The 21,117-nt window shown below is 42.4% G+C and overlaps 1 protein-coding gene across 1 annotated transcript; it reads left to right on the top strand.

The window, feature by feature from the left end:
- The first annotated feature begins 353 nt into the window (after positions 1-353).
- Positions 354-19,843, top strand: tedc1 (tubulin epsilon and delta complex 1). The gene is made up of 8 exons (XM_020501516.2): positions 354-562; positions 4,137-4,221; positions 4,337-4,542; positions 6,873-7,043; positions 7,243-7,332; positions 10,230-10,316; positions 17,011-17,196; positions 18,201-19,843. Exons 1-8 carry the CDS (start codon positions 428-430, stop codon positions 18,630-18,632), a joined length of 1,392 nt encoding a protein of 463 aa, XP_020357105.1. The 5' UTR covers positions 354-427; the 3' UTR covers positions 18,633-19,843.
- Positions 19,844-21,117: the final 1,274 nt, after the last annotated feature.

Genomic DNA, 21,117 nt, shown 5'->3' with positions numbered 1-21,117 from the left:
AAACAGCCTAACCAGCTCTGCTAGGGTGAGGAAAATGGTCAGAGTGATGTGTTCTCTCATTTGTGTCTGGGAATAGCTAGTCAACTTTAGCCAGTTAGTTTGGGTGCTTTACTGCCGTTCTGAGGTCAGTACGCTCGGATCAACCATTCTCCTCGGCCAGAGCGTCCAGTGTGCGCTCTGAACACTCCAAGAGCGAAATGCTCTGAATTTATAAACTGACAATCTAACAACGCCCTGAATATTACGAGTGCACTCTGGCACTCCAGAGTGAATTTACAAACACGTCGTACAGTTCCATTACATTTACTACCCAATCAGACGTGTAGATGTACCCAAATACGGAAGTGAACCTATGACGACTGTACTACCCGGAAGTTTTTAGCGTCACCGGGCAAGTTGAAGAATCGATTTGTCCACAAAGTTTAAAATGCAACGTGATAAGAGTGTCAAAGCGAAAGAAGTGATTGAATCACTTTGTAAACTTCTATATTCACTAGGTTTGGAGTGTGTACCAAGTGCAGAAACGTTCAGACGGGCTAAGTTTAACAAAGGAGAGGATGTGGTGAGTTGTTGAGCTGTATAGTGACTGGATTCAGTATACATTTGAAGCTCGTCGAAGTACAGATGTTACTAGTGCTGGACCACTTTTGTCAAATTAAATTTTACTTGTCACATACGCCGAATACAACAGGTGTAGACCTAGCAGTGAAATGCTTACTTACAAGCCCCTAAACAACAATACAGTTTAAAAAATACGGATAAGAATAAGAAATAAAAGTAACAAGTAGTTAAAGAGCAGCAGTAAAATAACAATAGTGAGACTATATACAGGGGGTACCGGTACAGAGTCAATGTGCGTGGGCACTGGTTAGTCGAGGTATTTGAGGTAATATGTACACTACCGGTCAAAAGGTTTAGAACACCTACTCATTCAAAGGTGTTTCTTTTTACTACTTTCTACATTGTATAATAATAATAGTGAAGACATCAAAACTATTGAATAACACATGGAATCAATCATGTAGTAACCAAAAAGGTGTTAAACAAATCAAAATTATTCAAGTAGCCACCCTTTACCTAGAAGACCGCTTAGCACACTCTTGGCATTTTCTCAACCAGCTTCAGCTGAAATGTTTTTCCAAAAATCTTGAAGGAGTTCCCACATATGCTGAGCACTTGTTGGCTGCTTTTCCTTCACTCTGCGGTCCGACCAATCCCAAACCATCTCAATTTGGTTGAAATTGGGGGATTGTGGAGGCCAGGTCATCTGATGCAGCACTCCATCACTTGGTCAAATAGTCCTTACACAAATAGTCCTTACACAGCCTTGATGTGTGTTGGGTCATTGTCCTGTTTAAAAACAAATGACAGTCACACTAAGCCCAAACCAGATGGGATGGTGTATCGCTGCAGAATGCTGTGGTAGCCATGCTGGTGAAGTGTGCCTTGACTTCTAAATAAATCACAGACAGTGACACCAGCAAGCTTGGGAGGTGTGAGCATGGCCAATAAGGTGCTAGGGAAGGTTAATGCCAGGACTAAATTTTTGGCTAGAAAGTCCAAGCTGCTTGATAAGGACTCCATGAAAGTGCTAGTTACTGCCCACATTCAATGCCATTTTGACTATGATAGTACTTCCTGGTTTGGGGGCTTATCTAAATGTATGAAGGGGAAGCTCCAGATAGCCCAGAATAAGCTGATCAGGGTAGTATTGAAGGTGAGTCCACGGGAGGAAAGGTGAGTCCACGGTGGGAAATACACATGCGAAGATCATCTGTTCACCCACAAGACACGGCGGTTAGAACCAAAAATCTCCAATTTGGACTCCGGAACAAAGGACAAATTTCCACCGGTCTAATGTCCATTGCTTGTGTTTCTTGGCCCAAGCAAGTCTCTTCTTCGTATTGGTGTCCTTTAGTAGTGGTTTCTTTGCAGCAATTTGACCATGGAGGCCTGATTCACACAGTCTCCTCTGAACAGTTGATGTTGAGATGTGTGTTACTTTAACTCTGTGAAGCATTTATTTGGGCTGCAATTTCTGAGGCTGGTAACACTAATGATCTTATCCTCTGCAGCAGAGGTAACTCCGTCTCTTCCTTTCCTGTGGCGGTCCTCATGAGAGCCAGTTTCATCATAGCGCTTGATGGTTTTTCCAACTGCACTTGAAGAAACATTAAAAGTTTTTTTTAATTTTTTGTTTTGACTGACCTTCATGTCTTAAAGTAATGATGGACTGTCATTTCTCTTTGCTTATTTGAGCTGTTCTTGCCATCATATGGACTTGGTCTTTTACCAAATAGGTCTATCTTCTGTATACCCCCCTTACCTTATCACAACGCAACTGATTGGCTCAATCACATTAAGAAGCAAATAACTTTTAATTGAAATGCATTCCAGGTGACTACCTCATGAAGCTGGTTGAGAGAATGCCAAGAGTGTGCAAAGCTGTCATCAAGGCAAAGGGTGGCTAATTGAAGAATCTCAAATATGAAATATTTTTGATTTAACACTTTTTTTTGGTTACTACGTGATTCCATATATTTCTTCATAGTTTTGAAGTCTTCACGATTATTCTATAATGTAGAAAATATTAAAAATAAAGAAAAACCCTTGAATAAGTAGTTGTTCTAAAACTTTTGACCGGTAGTGTACATGTAGGTAGAGTTATAAAAGTGACTATGCATAGATCATAACAGAGAGTAGCTGCGGCGTAAAAGGGGCAGGAAATGCAAATAGTCTGGGTATCCATTTGATTAGATGTTTGGGAGTCTTATGACTTGGGGGTAGAATCTGTTTAGAAGCCTCTTGGACCTAGACATGGCGCTCCAGTACCGCTTGCTGTGTGGTTGCAGAGAGAACAGTCTATGACTAGGGTGGCTGGAGTCTTTGACAATTTTTAGGGTCTTCCTCTGACACCACCTGGTATAGAGGTCCTGGATGGCAAGAAGCTTGGCCCCAGTGATGTACTGGCCCGTACGCATTACCCTCTGTAATGCCTTACGGCCGGAGACCGAGCAGTTGCCATACCAGGCAGTGATGCAACCATCACCATGGTGAGCTGTAGAACCTTTTGAGGATCTGAGGACCCATGCCAAATCTTTTCAGTCTACTGAGGGGGAATAGGTTTTGTTGTGCCCTCTTCACGACTGTCTTGGTGTGCTTGGACCATGTTAGTTTGTTGGTGATGTGCCCTCTTCACGACTGTCTTGGTGTGCTTGGACCATGTTAGTTTGTTGGTGTGGACACCAAGGGACTTGAGGCTCTCAACCTGCTCCTCAACGGCCCTGTCGATAAGAATGGGGGCGTGCTCGGTCCTCTTTTTCCTGTAGTCCACAATCATCTCCTTTGTCTTGAACACATTGAGGGAGAGGTTGTTGTCCTGGCACCACACAGCCAGGTCTCTGACGACCTCCCTGTAGGCTGTCTTGTCGGTGATCAGGCCTACCACTGTTGTATCATCGGAAAACTCAATGATGTTGGAGTCGTGTCTGTCTGTGCAGTCATGAGTGAACAGGGAGTATAGGAGGGGACTAAGCACGCACCACTGAGGGGTCCTTGTGTTGAGGATCAGTGTGTCGAATGTGTTGTTACCTACCCTTACAACCTGGGGGCGGCCTGTCAGGAAGTCCAGGATCCAGATGCAGAGGGAGGTATTTAGTCCAAGGGTTTGCCAAATGGAGGGCAAGGGAGAGCTTTGTACACGTCTCTGTGTGTAGAGTAAAGGTGGTCTCGAGTTTTTTTCCCTTTGTTTGCACATTTTACATGCTGATAAAAATTTGGTAAAACATATTTAAGTTTCCCTGTATTACAGTCCCCGACCATTAGGAGCGCCGCCTCTGGATGAGCATTTTTCTGTTTGCTTATTGCGGAATACAGCTCATTGAGTGCGGTTTTAGTGCCAGCATCGGTATGTGATGCTATGTAGACAGCTACGAAATCCTGCTGATACAGCGTATAACCAGTCAGCTGTGTGTTAAGTGGAGCAGTCACTTTGCTCTTCACACTATCAAGGGGCTGCACTCAGTGCGCTGATAGATGCATGTCCTTGGACCAGAGCTCTATCATATGACAGGAGGGATATTTGTTTATCTCCTTTAGTCATCAGGTGGTTGCTTACCTTGGAATGTGTATTTCAGGTGGTGGAGTTCTGGAAGCTCCTTCATAGTGTTCTTCTGAAAACACTGCTACTGGAATGTTCTTGCACAACACTTTCAGACTTGGGTAAGTGTAATTATTTATGGAGGAGTGCGTATGCTGTATGAATAGTGTCCATTGTAGCTATTATGTCCATTTCATACTCTGTCTTCAATTAATCATTGTGATTGTGTCTCTGCAGACAGTCATGTGAGAGAGGCACTCTGGCAGTGTGGTTACGGTGCCAGCTGGATTGTTGTGACGACTGCCGGGCTCCGTCCCAGGAGTGAAGTTGGGAGCCGAGAGCTGCTGGTGGCGTTTGGGTGGGTGTTGTCTTCAGGGAGCATGCTGGAGGCCCTGCTGAGAGCAAGATCCCTGGAGCTGGATATCCTCTCACTCCCACCCACGGTGACATTCTTTTTCAAGTCTTACAGCAAAATATGTTTTGTGTATGAATTAAATCCACCCGTATTAACAAAAGTAAAATATTTTTGTTTTTACACTGATTTGAAGTGGCAGTGCCATATTTGTCTAGCAGGTGGCAGTGTTGTTCTACTGATGATGAGCTTCTGACTCAATAGAACTAGAAATCCATGTCTGTAAGTGGAAGGAGATGAGAGAACAAAAAAACATTTCCCCCTTTCTCATAAATAAATTAGAATTAGTCTCTTACGTTCTGGTCTTAAACACTTAACCCACCAATCACCCTAATCTGAAAATCATTCAAAATTCCATGAATATTTAAAGATGACTTGTAATTACCCTATGATCCCTCCACTTTGGAGATGTTGAGATGGATCTATCTTGTGGAGTGCCCTCCAGACAAACCTTTACTCTTTAGACTCAAGCCTTTGGTCGTGATTGTCAGAGGGTGAGGTAAAGGCACTCCTGCCCTCAAAGCTCATCACTAATCTAAGGACCCTGGGACTAAACACCTCTGCAACTCGATCACATGGTAAGGGTAGGCAACAACACATCTGCCATGCTGATCCTCAACATGGGGGCCCCTCAGGTGTGCATGCTCAGTCCCCTCCCGGAGCACCAAGTCTAGGTCCAAGAGGCTTCTTAATAGCTTCTACCCCCAAGCCGTAAGACTCCTGAGCAGCTGGTGGTTACCCAGACTATTTGCGTTGTCATTTTACCTCTACCTACATGTACATAATTCTCTCAACTAACCGGTGCCCACTCACATTGACTCTGTACCAGTACCCCCTATATATAGCCTCACTACTGTTATTTTATGGTTGCTCTTTAACCTGTTTGGGAACACACCCAGTGAAATTGCAGGGCGCCAAATTCAAATATCTGCCATGTTGTGGAGTCCACAGAAGTCAGAAATAGCATTATAAATATTCACTTACCTTTGATGCTCTTCATCAGAATGCACTCCCAGGAATCCCAGTTCCACAATGAATGTTCGATAAAGTTCATTTATGTCCATATACAGTGGGGCAAAAAAGTATTTAGTCAGCCACCAATTGTGCAAGTTCTCCCACTTAAAAAGATGAGAGGCCTGTAATTTTCATCATAGGTACACTTCAACTATAACAGACAAAATGAGAAAAAAAAATGATTTGTAATGAATTTATTTGCAAATTATGGTGGAAAATAAGTATTTGGTCACCTACAAAAGTTTCTAAATACTTTGTTATATACCCTTTGTTGGCAATGACAGAGGTCAAACGTTTTCTGTAAGTCTTTCATATTCATGAAATATAGCGAAACACAGCTTAGCCTTTTGTTAATCACCCTGTCGTCTCAGATTTTGAAATTATGCTTTACAGCAAAAGCAATACAAGCGTTTGTGTAAGTTTATCGATAGCATAGCATTATGTACACTTAGCATCAGGAAGCTTGGTCACGAAAATCAGAAAACCAATCAAATTAACCGTTTACCTTTGATGATCTTTGGATGTTTTCACTCACGAGACTCCCAGTTAGACAGCAAATGTTCCTTTTGTTCCATAAAGATATTTTTTATATCCAAATACCTCCGTTAGTTTGGTGCGTTATGCCCAGGAATCCACCGGAAATAACAACGCAGACAAATATTCCAAATTATATCCATAATGTCGACAGAAACATGTCAAGCGTTTTTTATAATCAATCCTCAAGGTGTTTTTCAAATATCTATTCAATAATATATCAACCGGGACAGTTGGCTTTTCACTAGGACCGGGAGGAACAATGGCCGCCTCTTTGCGCAAAAATCACTCAGAGCCCCCACCTAACCACTTACGTAATGTGGTCGTTCACGCTCATTCTTCAAAATAAAGGCCTGAAACTACGTCTAAAGGCTGTAGACACCTTAGGGAAGCCATAGAAAAAGGAATCTGGTTGATATCCGTTTCAATGGTCAATAGGGATGCATAGGAACACAGAGCTTTCAAAATAAGAGTCACTTCCTGATTGGAATTTTCTCAGGCTTTCGCCTGCAATATCAGTTCTGTTATACTCACAGACAATATTTTTTACAGTTTTGTAAACTTTAGAGTTTTCTATCCTAAGCTGTCAATTATATGCATATTCTAGCATCTGGTCCTGAGAAATAGGCCATTTACTTTGGGAACGTTATTTTTCCAAAAATAAAAAATAGTGCCCCCTAGCTTCAAGAGGTTATTAACACATATTTTTCTTAACTGCGTTGGTGGTTAAGGGCTTGTAAGTAAGCATTTCACTGTAAGGTCTACACCTGTTGTATTCGGCAGATGTGAGAAATCACATTTGATTTATCTCAGATCTCACTGAGTAGCCCCAGAGAGGGAGGCTCCCTTGGGGATGTAGATGGCCAAGGAGACCTGAAGGAAGACGGACTCCTCAGGAGACTCCAATGGCAGTATGGGAAACTCAGGTTCCAGTGGCGGAGGTTGCTCTCCATTCAAGAGGAAAGAGCTAGACTCCTTCACCAGGCAAGTCATTCAACCTGGACCGTAATAATACTTCTCATTTTTAAAACACTTTTCTAAAAACCCAAAAGACACTTCACAATAATGCAACCAATGGAGTGTGAACATCATTATCGTCATACTGGTTTGTTCCAATGTCTCTCAATCTGTGTGTTCTGGTGAAATGGATAACCACCATAGCCTCTGACTCGTATTTTTTTAGGTCCTTTCCTCCAGCACAATGCCCTCCACGTCCACCTCCCAGCCCTCTTCTGATGACCATCACAGCATGTGCTCAACTGCCCTGAAAAAGGTGACAGGTCCTCCTGCCCCTGTCCCCATCATGTTCAACACAGCTACCATCACTAGACACAGGCAAACCACAGATCACAGATGAGGAAGGAGAGGCACAGTATACCTATTTCCTCTTTGTAAAGAGTTCTTGCAAACATTGCTGGTGGGTAAAAGGATATCCTTCCTCCACTGTATCTCTCCACGCTTTAGAAATCTGTTGGTTGAGGAACAGAAGCCTTTTCCTTACAGTGAGAGATCTTTTAAGCAGTAGGGTTTAAGGGGTACATCCTCACCATGTAACAGGTGTTTCTTAGGGCACAGTTTGTTGCAGTGGGAGTCAGTCCTAGGAAGGGCACGAGGAGAGACGAGGAGAAAGATTTATTTTTGAGTGCTTGTTTTCTGAAAAGGGAGGGAAAGAAAAATCTAGACATGACCAAAGAGCCTGTGCCTCCCAGAGTGTGTTTTGACACTATAAGTAGTGAAGGCCCTGGTGCAGCCCTCCTGGGAGAGATGTGAGTGATGTGCAATGCCAGAGAGGGAGAGGGAGAGAGAGAGAGATCTCTACTACTTTGTTTCTTTAATAGCTGGAAAGCTCCACAGGGAGGATCATCCTGTACCTTTACTTAGCCTTTGACCGAAACAGTGCTTTGTACCAATGCCAGCCAGGGAGGCAGTGCAGGAGCTCTGGTGTCCTCTGTAGCTCAGTTGGTAGTAGTGTTGTCACAATACCATATTTTTGATTTCGATACCAGGTTTAGTATCACGATACTCAATACCACAAAAAAAGGTGGATTAGCCAAAGTCACAGAATGGCAATTGATCCAGACACACTCAGCTACTGCTCTCTTTTTATTTAAGAACAAATTCTTAATTACAATGAAGGCCTAGGAACAATGGATTAACTGCCTTGTTCAGGGGCAAAATGACAGATTTTTACCTTGTTAGCTCGGGAATTAGATCAAGCAACCTTTCAGGTACTGGCCCAACGCTCTAACCACTAGGCTACCTGCCGCTCTTCAGTCGTTGGGCATCTTTTTCATTCAATTATCATTGCATATTTCTTTGAGACAGCCATGTATGCATTAATTGAATCAATTATACAATCATACATAAAATTTGACTAAATACAAAACAACATAATGGTAATCATTTATTTGAATGATAAATCTCTATATTGATAAACTGGGTAAATCTCCCGAGTGGCGCAGAGGTCTAAGGCACTGCTTTGTAGTGCTTGAGGCATCACTACAGCACTGTGTTCGATCCCAGGCTGTGTCACAGCCGGCTGTGACCAAGAGACCCATGAGGCGGCGCACAATTGGCCCAGTGTCTTCCGGGTTAGGGGAGAGTTTGGCCGGCCAGGATTTCCTTGTCCCGTCGTGCTCTAGCAACTCCTTGCGGCGGGCCCTTCGCCTGCGATCTGACTTCGGTCGCCAGTTGTACGATGTTTCCTCCAACACATTGGTGCAGCTGGCTTCCGGGTTAAGCAAGCAGTGTGTCAAGTAGCAGTGCGGCTTGGCAGGGTCGTGTTTCGGAGGACGCATGGCTCTCAACCTTTGCCTCTCCCGAGTCCGTATGGGAGTTGCATCGATGAGACAAGACTGTAACTACTAATTGGATACCACAAAAAAGGGGTACAATTTTTTTTATATATTTTTTTATAACAGATAAATGGGTAAATCAAGATGTAGCCTAGGTCTATTCACAATACAGGCTAATGCATAGTATTCAATAGTATGCAATATTTTATTGTACTGATCAACAACATTTGCATAGAAGAAGCAATCTCTTATTTTATGAAAGTGTGTAGTCTCTTTAAGAAATGATTGAGGTCATTTGCAAGGCAGAACGTGGCTATGGAATCTGACTTTAGCTATGGAACCTAGTGGAAACCAGACAGAAGGCGAGGGAGTGAATGAGTTTTTGGTGGTGAGGGAGACCAAGTGAATTAAAAAAGTTTTTGGTGACAATCAGCTTTGAAATCAGCATATATTATGTAATCAGCATATGATCATAACAAAGTACTAGGGTAGTGAATTCAGCTGTAGCCTAAGCTAGCAATGAAAGTTTCCCTACAATTAAAGCTGGAAGCTACCGGTATCGTCTTGCATTGTAAGTGTTCAAGTATTCAATCATGTTAACTTCTGTGCATCATGAGTGGGGCGCTAATGCAGCCCAGACAGCTCTAGCAATGGGTGAGGTAGTGGAGCAGAAACTTTGCTCTTCACACTATAAAGGGGCTGCACTGACAGACAGACTTGATCCTCTCAATCACGTGAAACACATTTGACAAAAGTACCAAACGTAACAAAAATTCTAGTATCGAACCATTTTTTTGTAGTGAAAAAGTACAGAGGTTTTCGGTATACCGTGTAACGCTAGTTGGTAGAGAATAGCACATGCAACACCAGGGTAGTGGGTTTGATTCCCGGGACCACCTGTACTTAAAATGTATACACGCATGACTATAAGTCGCTATGGATAAAAGCATCTCCTAAATGTCATATATTATTAGCCACACCAGAAAAATACACAATGGAGAGGCAGTAACTACCTGGGGAGATGGAGTAACACTCAGAGGGAAACATGCCTGGCAGAAACTAAAGTAGGCCATAGAGCTCAGCTCACTAGCAGATGAAATCAAATAAACATGTTTTGAGGAAGACAAGACAGGCAGGTTAAACCAATGAAGATTTTTGAGAGCATTAATTATGAGCTAAATGTCTCCTGTCTGTGTGTTTGACAGTGGTTGAGGCAGGCTGGGTTAAAAGAATGTCCCCTGTCTGTCTGTGTGTGTTTGACAGTGGTTGAGGCAGGCTGGGTTAAAAGAATGTCCCCTGTCTGTCTGTGTGTGTTTGACAGTGGTTGAGGCAGGCTGGGTTAAAAGAATGTCCCCTGTCTGTCTGTGTGTTGCAGGAGGTGGAGCGTCTACAGACTCTCAGTCAGCTGTTGGAGGCCTACCTGGAGTGGAAGAGACAGGAGCCACTCTTCTGGTGCTGGATGGTAAGGCTAGTGCTTCCTCTGTCTTCTCAGTGCCTCAGCACTGCTTTTAACCAGAAATGTAAAATATGTTCTGTCTACTCTACAGTGTAATTGACTAGGTTTTGCATGGCATTTAAACAAAACCAATATGGAGACAGTAAGAGACAGTGAAACACAATTATTAAGGAACTAATAGCCTCCTTCTAACCTGCTCTTTCCCACTAGTACTACCTGTATCTTTTGGTATTTTATTGGGATCCCATTAGCTGTTGCAAAAGCAGCAGCTACTCTTCCTGGGGTCCAACACAACACATGAAACATAATACAGAATGACATAGACAAGAACAGCTCAAGGACAGAAGTACATACATTTACAGAACTACATATCCTCTTTCTCACTCTCATGAACTACCTCTGCAGTGTCTGACAGAATGATTCACTACCGTTCTGAGTTCTCATCTCTGTCTGAGTGTGATTCAGATTGACATGAAGTTATTAAGAGAGCCTCCATGGAGAGGAGATGTTTTTGGCATCCTGCTCTGATTCCCTCTCTGCATGCAGATCACAGAGAAGTGGATTTGAGGATTGTAGAAGTTCAAAATGAAGTGCAGTTTCATTAGAAATAAACCTATCGGAAGTCCTTTGAGTGTTTTCCCTAAAGTAAAACAGAAACCGCTTCCCTTCATGGTGTTTCTATCAGTATGTTTGAAACCCACAGTTGGACTCCCAGGGTTTTGATTATTGAAGTCCAGTTGACTACATTAATGTGAAAATGAATCCACCTCAAAGCCATTTAATTTCAAATAAAAAAATAAAGCTTTGTTGCCTTTTGTGAGAAATGTAATATGTCCCAATTATTAACTCGCTAGTCTTGCTGTTCACTGCCTTATCACTTAAAAATTGGGTAACATTTTTGGGGGACACATCTGGGAATAACTTTTAAGATTTGATGTAGATCAAATGTGAATTAATGATCCGTTTCAGAATTTCTCGAGACCTATAGGAGGAATTATAAACTGGTTACCAACATAAATTGAACAATAAACAATTTTTTTTGCATTATAGCAGTGGTATATTTTATCTGACATTACAAATTGCTGGAATGCTGTTTCAGCCTATCAGCATACAGGACCCGTAGTACCTGGTTTATAATATAAAAAAATTTAAACGCAACAATTTCAAATATTTTGCTGAATTACTGTTCATATAAGGAAATCAGTCAATTGAAATAAAATCATTAGGCCCTAATCTGGATTTCACATGACTGGGAATTACGACTGACCCCGTTTAGTTCACTGGTCGATTGTTTGGTCTGTAGGCTGTTGGTCGACTGAGATTTCTTTACTTGAGCAGTAGCAAAAAAACTTTTTTTATCATGGTGTACCTGACACCCGTCTGATTGGCGCCTGTCTGAGTGGACTGATCCATTGTGGAAGCCGTGGGGGTGGCACAGTCCGTCAGTATAAGACGTGCTACTGAAATTGTATGTGGTTATATTATGTAAGAACAATTATTTTCTAACAAACGTGCATTCTCCCTCGCTGGATAGTGGTCGTTGTCCACGGTTCTGAAACATATCAGTACGCTGTTTTATTGCGACGTTTCCTAGACCATGTTGCTATGTGCATCATAACAAAGTTAACCAGCATATTGGTGTTGAGAACAATGTGGCGGAGGCAGCAGCAGAGTTAGGAGATGAGAAAACAGCCCTTGCCTTATTGTCTAAGAGGAGAGAGGAAACCCCAACTTAATTAGGTCTATAATCAACAACCTAACTGCTAAATGTGCCTGGCTTTCTAAATCATCCATATGCATGTACAGAAATAAGACAGAAGCTGCTTCTGTTGCCTGTTTGAGTGTGTGTTTAATAGCCTACTGATTCTGTGAGCACCAAGCCTCACGCAACAATATCACAGATGGTCTGTTTTTAATCTTTGCTTTGCTGTAATAAAGACTTTACCCGTTTTCTTTCGTGAGACCAGCCTCTGGTATTATTTCATTTATTTAGTGTTTACACTGTTCCAAATTGTAGAAAAAACCTTCCCTTTTCCTTGATCTCATTATTGTTGTTATTATTATGATCCTCATTATAATAATAAGTAATGTCATTATCATTAGTAGTCTTCGTATAGTTTCCTTGTATAACCACCATCGAGCTGTAGACCTTAAGAGCGAATCCTGTTTAGTCTTAATACCGTAACTGATTTAGGCCTATAATTCAATATATAGGCTACTGTATCTATCAATCAATCATTCATTCGTTCATGCCATCACACAGCATACGAGACATTAATGATGTGAAATGCAATCAAGCATTTTAGTTTTAAAATTAAATAACAAAGGGAGCTGTGATAAAGACTTTATATATTTATTTTTTTGGTGTTAGAAGAGACTCTCTGTTACACTTATTTATTTAGTGTTCACACTGTCCCAAATGGTCAGTAAAAATAATATTGTAATCTAACAGCAACAGTTTGGTACGCATTATACTCACGCAGTGCTTGTTCCTATACCCTCCTTTATCTGGATCTCCTGTAGTTTCTACAACTAAGTCACATGTCTTCCACACATCTGACTTCCCCTTTCCCTCCTGAGCAACCAGTAAACATTCACCCATTTCCAATGTATTTTTCACGTCCTCCACATCCATTTTGCTGTCGACATTACTATGTTCGAAGTTAGTTATAACCAATTTATTGATGTGATTATTATAGGCTATAGCTCAGGCCCTATTGGTCACATGCATGCGATGCTCACATGTTTTATGTGAAGAGAGCAAGGGTTCAGGGAATAGGGAATGTTTTTCCTAAAAGAATTAGGGATTTCGGAAACAACTTTTCAGTCAGAAATGGCTTGAATTATGTTGCAGCTCAAGCAACAGGGACAGCGCTACACACACTGATGTTCTGTGGTGGATGTTGCAGCAGGGAGGACAGAGAGGCAATGGGAGCCCGGCACACTGTGTTTTTATTTTTAACACAACGCAGAAAGTCTGAGCCAGGCAGCACAATCAAATCGATTTGTGGTCTGACTCTCTCTAGTCATTTGTCTCTTTTAATGATTGAATCAAACAGTGTGGTTTAAAGCATCACACAAGCTCAGTGCATACAGTCTCTATGGGGGTGCCACAGGGTTCAATTCTCGGGCCGACTCTTTTCTCTGTGTATATCAATGATGTTGCTCTTGCTGCGGGCGATTCCCTGATCCACCTCTACGCAGACGACACCATTCTATATACTTTCGGCCCGTCTTTGGACACTGTGCTATCTAACCTCCAAACAAGCTTCAATGCCATACAACACTCCTTCCGTGGCCTCCAACTGCTCTTAAACGCTAGTAAAACCAAATGCATGCTTTTCAACCGGTCGCTGCCTGCACCTGCATGCCCGACTAGCATCACCACCCTGGATGGTTCCGACCTAGAATATGTGGACGTCTATAAGTACCTAGGTGTCTGGCTAGACTGCAAACTCTCCTTCCAGACTCATATCAAACATCTCCAATCGAAAATCAAATCAAGAGTCTGCTTTCTATTCCGCAACAAAGCCTCCTTCACTCAAGCCGCCAAGCTTACCCTAGTAAAACTGACTATTCTACCGATCCTCGACTTCGGCGATGTCATCTACAAAATGGCTTCCAACACTCTACTCAGCAAACTGGATGCAGTCTATCACAGTGCCATCCGTTTTGTCACTAAAGCACCTTATACTACCCACCACTGCGACTTGTATGCTCTAGTCGGCTGGCCCTCGCTACATATTCGTCGCCAGACCCACTGGCTCCAGGTCATCTACAAGTCTATGCTAGGTAAAGCTCCGCCTTATCTCAGCTCACTGGTCACGATGGCAACACCCATCCGTAGCACGCGCTCCAGCAGGTGTATCTCACTGATCATCCCTAAAGCCAACACCTCATTTGGCCGCCTTTCGTTCCAGTACTCTGCTGCCTGTGACTGGAACGAATTGCAAAAATCGCTGAAGTTGGAGACTTTTATCTCCCTCACCAACTTCAAACATCAGCTATCTGAGCAGCTAACCGATCGCTGCAGCTGTACATAGTCTATTGGTAAATAGCCCACCCTTTTCACCTACCTCATCCCCGTACTGTTTCTATTTATTTACTTTTCTGCTCTTCTGCACACCAATATCTCTACCTGTACATGACCATCTGATCTTTTATCACTCCAGTGTTAATCTGCAAAATTGTAATTATTTGCCTACCTCCTCATGCCTTTTGCACACATTGTATATAGACCCCCCCTTCGTTTTCTACTGTGTTATTGACTTGTTAATTGTTTACTCCATGTGTAACTCTTTGTTGTATGCTCACACTGCTATGCTTTATCTTGGCCAGGTCGCAGTTGCAAATGAGAACTTGTTCTCAACTAGCCTACCTGGTTAAATAAAGGTGAAATAAAAAATAAATAAAAAAAATTTGATTCAAACATAGGATGTGTCTATATACAGAATCAAACAAATTTTAACATTTCAACCAATCGATTGGTCGAAAGAACAGATGAATCCTGGTCGACTAAGATCTTTTTGGTCAGGGACAGCCCAACTGGGAATACAGATATGCATCTGTTTGTCACAGATACTTAATTTTTTAAAGGTAGGGCGTGGATCAGAAAACCAGTCAGTATCTGGTGTGACCACCATTTGCCTCATGCAGGGCGACACATCTCATTTGCGTAGTTGATCAGGCTATTGATTGTGGCCTGTGGAACGTTGTCCCACTCCTCTTCAATGATTGTACGAAGTTGCTGGATGTTGGCGGGAACTGGAACACGCTGTCGTACACGTCAATCCAGAGCATCCCAAACAGGCTCATGGGCGACAATTCAGGTGAGTGTGCAGGCCGTGGAAGAACTGGGACATTATCAGCTTCCAGAAAATGTCTACAGATCCTTGTGACATAGGGCCGTGCATTAGTGTTTGTTGTCCGTAGCTTATGCCTGCCCATACCATAACCCCTGTTCACAATGTTGACATCAGTAAACCGCTCGCCCACACAATGCCATCTGCTCGGTATAGTTGAAACCGGAATGCATCTGTGAAAAGCACACTTATCCCTCGTGCCAATGGCCATTGAAGGTGACCATTTGTCCACTGAAGTCGGTTACGACGCCGAACTGCAGTCAGGTCAAGACCCTGGTAAGGTCGAACATGCAGATGAGCTTCCCTGAGATTGTTTCTGACAGTTGGTGCAGAAATTATTCGGTTGTGAAAATCCAGTTTCATCAGCTGCCCGGGTGGCTGGTCTCAGATGATCCCGCAGGTGAAGAAGCCAGGTGTGGAAGTCCTTGGCTGGCGTGGTTACACGTGGTCTGCGGTTCCCCAGCACAAGGTGCACCTGTGTAATGATCATGCTGTTCAATCAGCTTCTTGATATGCCACACCTGTCAAGTGGATGGGTTATCTTGGCAAAGTCGAAATGCTCACTAACAGGAATGTAAACAAATTTGTGCACAATTTTTGCGAAATAAGCATTTTGTGTATATGGATAATCTTTTATTTCAGCTCATGAAACGTGGGACCAACACTTCACATGTTGCATTTTATATTTTGTTCAGCGTATGTGTTGAATGTATGGAGGCTCCAGGACCTGGTCTATGATGTATCGGTGTCTGTTGGAGGGTTAGTGTAGAGAGTCTGCCATAAGCCTGTATGGAGTTTATCCACAGTCATGGCTGCGTCCCAAATGAAACCCTATATAGCATACTACTTTTGACCAGGGCCACATAGGGTACAATTTGTGACAATGCCTATAGTATGTATGTGCCTGGACTCTATCTGACCTCTCTCCTAGGAGGGAGGCTGCTGTTGGGCAGTTGATTAGAACTAGACCCACATGGATCAATATTGGACGAGAGCTGCAATTTCACAGGAAGTCCGATCTTGACAAAAGCTCCTTTTTTATTTTTTTATTTTTTTTAACCCTTATTTATCTTGGCAAGTCTGTTAAGAACAAATTCTTATTTACAATGACGGCCTACACCGGCCAAACCCTAACCCGGACAGCGCTTGGCCAATTGTGTGCCGCCCTAAGGGTCTCCCAATCACGGCCGGTTGTGATAACGCCTGGAATCAAACCAGGGTCTGTAGTGACGCCTCTAGCACTGAGATGCAGTGCCTTAGACCGCTGCGCCACTCAGGAGCAGTGAGTGAAAGGAGAGATAGAAGGGAGGAGCTCAGAGAAAATCAAAGAATGTTGTTATTATTACATGCCATTTCCTGGTTGCTAAAATTCAAATAGTGTGCCTAATTTCAGTTTATGTAACAAAACAAGCAAGTGTAGTGTAGAGAATCATTCTACCATCTAAACCGCTGTGAAATATATTTTCCCTAACAAAAAAATATTGTATTTTCAGCTTTTTGAAGCTGGTGTACAATTCCGAAAGTAAAAGACGCAAAAACTAAACTTAAGAACGGGAATCATATAAATAATGCACATAGAACAGATCTACCGCTTTTCAGACTTGCTTTCAATGAGGATGACAGATCTATTACTCATATTTCTATGTGAATTTGGTTGGGTTACCCCAAAAGTTACATATTGCATCTTTAATTTAATAACAAAACTTTTGAGGTTTGATATTCATTTCCCAGGATCATGCATTTATGAACAGTGGTTCTCTTTCTCTCACTTTCTCAACCCTCTCTTTCCTTCTCTCCTCGCTCCTTCCTCCCTCTCTCCCCCCTCCCTCTCTCTGTAGGATAGTGTTGTGGACAGCCAGCTCTCAGACCTGAGAGAGGAGGACACTGTAGAGAACATGTCACCTGTACACCAAGTTGTCAATAGGTGCTTTCCCTACGGTTACAAGGACAAGGAGGGTCTGGAACAACTGGACAACATGCTGCTGAGGCTGCACACAGGGCTGAAGGACACATACACAAGACAGGTAATGCACACCCTCACACAGCAGGTGAGTACCAACTGGCAAGGAATCAACGTTTGGCTCTTTATAAATTGTATGAAACTCCGTCCTCTCGTCCTCTACTGTCTTCAATGATTGGAAAAGACTGGACAGGTGGAAGCTCATCATTAGATTGGCTTTCACCTCGTCAGTTCTTTCAGGTCATTGGACTGAAGGAGGAGAGGAAATGTTTTAGGACATTTTGAGAAAGAGAATTTGTCAGAGCAAAAAGAGGGAACTTCAATGTTCTGGAGGACTTGCATTATGCAGTTCAAGTGGGAGTGGGTCTGATGGCAATATGTGCTCCTGTTCCTCTCTCTCCTTTTCTCTCTTTCTCTCTCTTTCTCTCTTTGGGAAATCATTTTCTGGAATCATTTTCTCAATTGAAGTGGCTTGTGAATTGAGCTCTTTCATTTGGAATATGAATGCCTAAATCTGTGCTTTTGTGTACAGCATTACATTTCATTATGCTATATAGCCTATTTGCTTATTGCTTCTCTCCAGACTCTAGGCTTGCATAGCTTCCAATTTTATTCATATCATTACACTGATACAGCTGGGAATTATTACCAACCTCACAATCAGCACATCTAGGTCACCTAATAATATAGGCTACATTAATTATCCTCTCTCGTTCCCTCCCTCTCAATCTCTTTCTCTTTTTCTCTCTCGTTCTCGCTCTCTCTCTCTCTACACTAATGTGGGAAGTGTCTGGTGCAATATCAAAATGTCTGACAAATTCTCACCCATTATCGCGCATGAATGCACTAATGCCGTATGCACAAGCACACACACACACTCCTCCCCCATGAGAGTCATCAGTGTAAATGAAATGCTGCTGGGGCCTAGCAGTCATTTTGTTTTAGAGATAAAAACATTTTAGTAGGAAGTAATTGTCTCAGATGATATACTGAAAGAGGCAGAGTTATCCTGCAATTCATTGCACTGAACTGTTTGTCAATGCCTCCTTTCTTCTTCTGTCCCGACAGAACAGAAAAGCGCAGAGTGTTCTTCAAGACGCTGAGGAGTTGGAGGAGATTGAGAGGAGAGTGGCTCTCAGGCTGCATGGCTTGGCTGAGTCCTGTACTTCAACTCCTACATCTGGTTGCTGTACTTACAGGCCAAGTCTCCAGGGGCCACAGCCACTTCCCAACCATCACCAGCCTTGTAGGCCAGGGTCTGTGCTCCCACAAGCCTGTGATGGGGCAGTGCTGCCAGGCAAGGTGTCTGGGACAGGCACAGTGATGGTCCAAGTCCAGGCCTCCTCACTGATCGTCAAGCTGCAGCAGAGAGAGGACTTCCTGCTGGGGGAACTGGGCCAGATGAGGCAGGCAAAGCGGGGACAGATCCAGGAGAAGACAGCCAGCTGGCTGGAGGGGGTTGGAGTTGTCCTCATCCCTCCTCTCCCTCTCAAGAGATAAACACTAACAGGATGCTACTTCAGGGTGTCTGTGCGTGCAAGCGAGTGAACAGGATGCTGTTCAGCTCGGTGGCTGACAGACTGTCTGTCCCCAGACTACTTTCATAGAAATAGAATGACTAGAAGGTGCAAAGCTGCTCGACAATTTGTGGCTATATGTTCTATTAATTATATTTATATGTCTACTGCTAATGTATTATGATGCGATGGACTGCATGTGATATATTTCAAATGACATCTGAAATGCACATGAATCAGTTGAAATCAAGATATGTGTGTGTGTGTGTTGATGTAATCCACTGTGGGAGACAACATAAACACCTGTGTGGGCTGGCTGTTAAGTTGCTGGTTTTTGTTTTTTTCTTGTTTCTTATCTTTTCTCGGTGCCAAGCTTTCAGGAGAGAAAACAGTCTTAAAGTTCTGAAGTAGGTCAGGGTTTAGGATGTTCTCTCACTGAAGTTGGTTTATAAGTAGACCGCCTGGCGAATGCTCTCTCCGTCTCAGCCTCACACTGATTAGCTGATGTTACCCGTCCTGGCCTCACCCCTCAGAGGATTCATCCTAGTGCCTTCACCTCCTCAAATTTCAAGGTGTGTGTGTGTGTGTGTGTGTAAGTAACAAGCATTTCATGCAGATGAATTACCTAATGCATGGAGGGGAAAAAAGTCACGATCTGACTGATGGAAACAGGATATGCCGGTTCAATTTTATAAATGCCAACAGACAATTTGTTTGTTCGATATGGTGGGATCTTTTTGTGTCAGTAAAATGTATTTTGGGAGAAATTACGTTGAAAATGCCTTTGAGTAAATATTGATATCCACTTTGATATCCACAAAAATATAAACGCAACACGTTATTAAAAGAGTATCTGTGACCAACAGATGCATATCTGTATTCCCAGTCATGTGAAATCCATAGATTAGGGCCTCATGCATTTATTTAAATTGAAAGATTTTCTTTTATGAACTGTAACTCTGTAGAATTGATTAAATTGTTGCATGTTGCATCTTATGTTTTCATTCGGTGTAATAACCATCATATAGAAGTAAACTTGGAGTCACGCGATGATATGTTCTTAGGTCCTCCCATTACGACTCTGTAAAACATGCAGTTTATTAGGCTACAGATAATATAAGTTATGGTGAATTTCACAGGGTGGTGAAAGTGCACATTCTCCTTACCAATAAATATCTTATTTTGGTGACATGATGATTGATGCTTGGATGTCGTTTGACAAACAAAAGGAATATTGCTCTTATTCATAATGATCTCACAATGCATGTAGTCTACCCGCACTGTATCTTCAAGCTGTTGGCTAGAGCATATGTGCCAAGACTAGAGTGGGCAAGTTTGCAATATAACGCAACAGTTTTTTGGACAAAACCATCAGTAGGGTGGAAAATGCGATGGAAACCCATTCTATTTTTCATTTGGTACAGAATTTAATGGCAAAAGTCATTTTTATGTGCACTACATTATCATTATCACAGTTTTTTTGCAATTAATCTTTTTTTTTCTTCATGAAAACCCATCTCTGCTGGGAAAATACGCATATAGTTTCCTGCAGATTTTAGAATATTCTCATGAAAATCTGTCGCAAAAACCTAGGTAGTGGTGTGCATGCATGTGATTAGTTTGTGTGTCAAGTATTAATGTTTGTCTTGCACTTGTTAGGTGTGTTTCATTTGTTGAGAGCAATGTACATTTCTGTATGAAATTTGCAATAAACAGGAAACCAGTACTAAACTGGAAGAGTTTTTGATAAACATGAAACCAGTTACTGAACTGGAGGGGTCTTTGATAAACAGGAAACCAGTTACCAAACTGGAAGGGTGTTTGATAAACATGACACCAGTTACTGAACTGGAAGGGTCTTTGATAAACATGAAACCAGTTACTGAACTGGAAGGGTCTTTGATAAACAGGAAACAAGTTACCAAACTGGAAGGGTGTTTGATAAACAGGAAACCAGTTACCAAACTGGAAGGGTGTTTGATAAACAGGAAACCAATTACCAAACTGGAAGGGTGTTTGATAAACATGACACCAGTTACTGAACTGGAAGGGTCTTTGATAAACATGAAACCAGTTACTGAACTGGAAGGGTCTTTGATAAACAGGAAACAAGTTACCAAACTGGAAGGGTGTTTGATAAACAGGAAACCAGTTACCAAACTGGAAGGGTGTTTGATAAACAGGAAACCAATTACCAAACTGGAAGGGTGTTTGATAAACATGACACCAGTTACTGAACTGGAGGGGTCTTTGATAAACAGGAAACCAGTTACCAAACTGGAAGGGTGTTTGATAAACAGGAAACCAGTTACCAAACTGGAAGGGTGTTTGATAAACAGGAAACCAGTTACCAAACTGGAAGGGTGTTTGATAAACAGGAAACCAGTTACCAAACTGGAAGGGTGTTTGATAAACAGGAAACCAGTTACCAAACTGGAAGGGTGTTTGATAAACAGGAAACCAGTTAC

Source organism: Oncorhynchus kisutch, linkage group LG14, assembly GCF_002021735.2.
Source record: "Oncorhynchus kisutch isolate 150728-3 linkage group LG14, Okis_V2, whole genome shotgun sequence".
Classification (NCBI taxonomy): Eukaryota; Metazoa; Chordata; class Actinopteri; order Salmoniformes; family Salmonidae; genus Oncorhynchus; species Oncorhynchus kisutch.
This window is presented reverse-complemented; position numbering and strand designations above follow the sequence as displayed.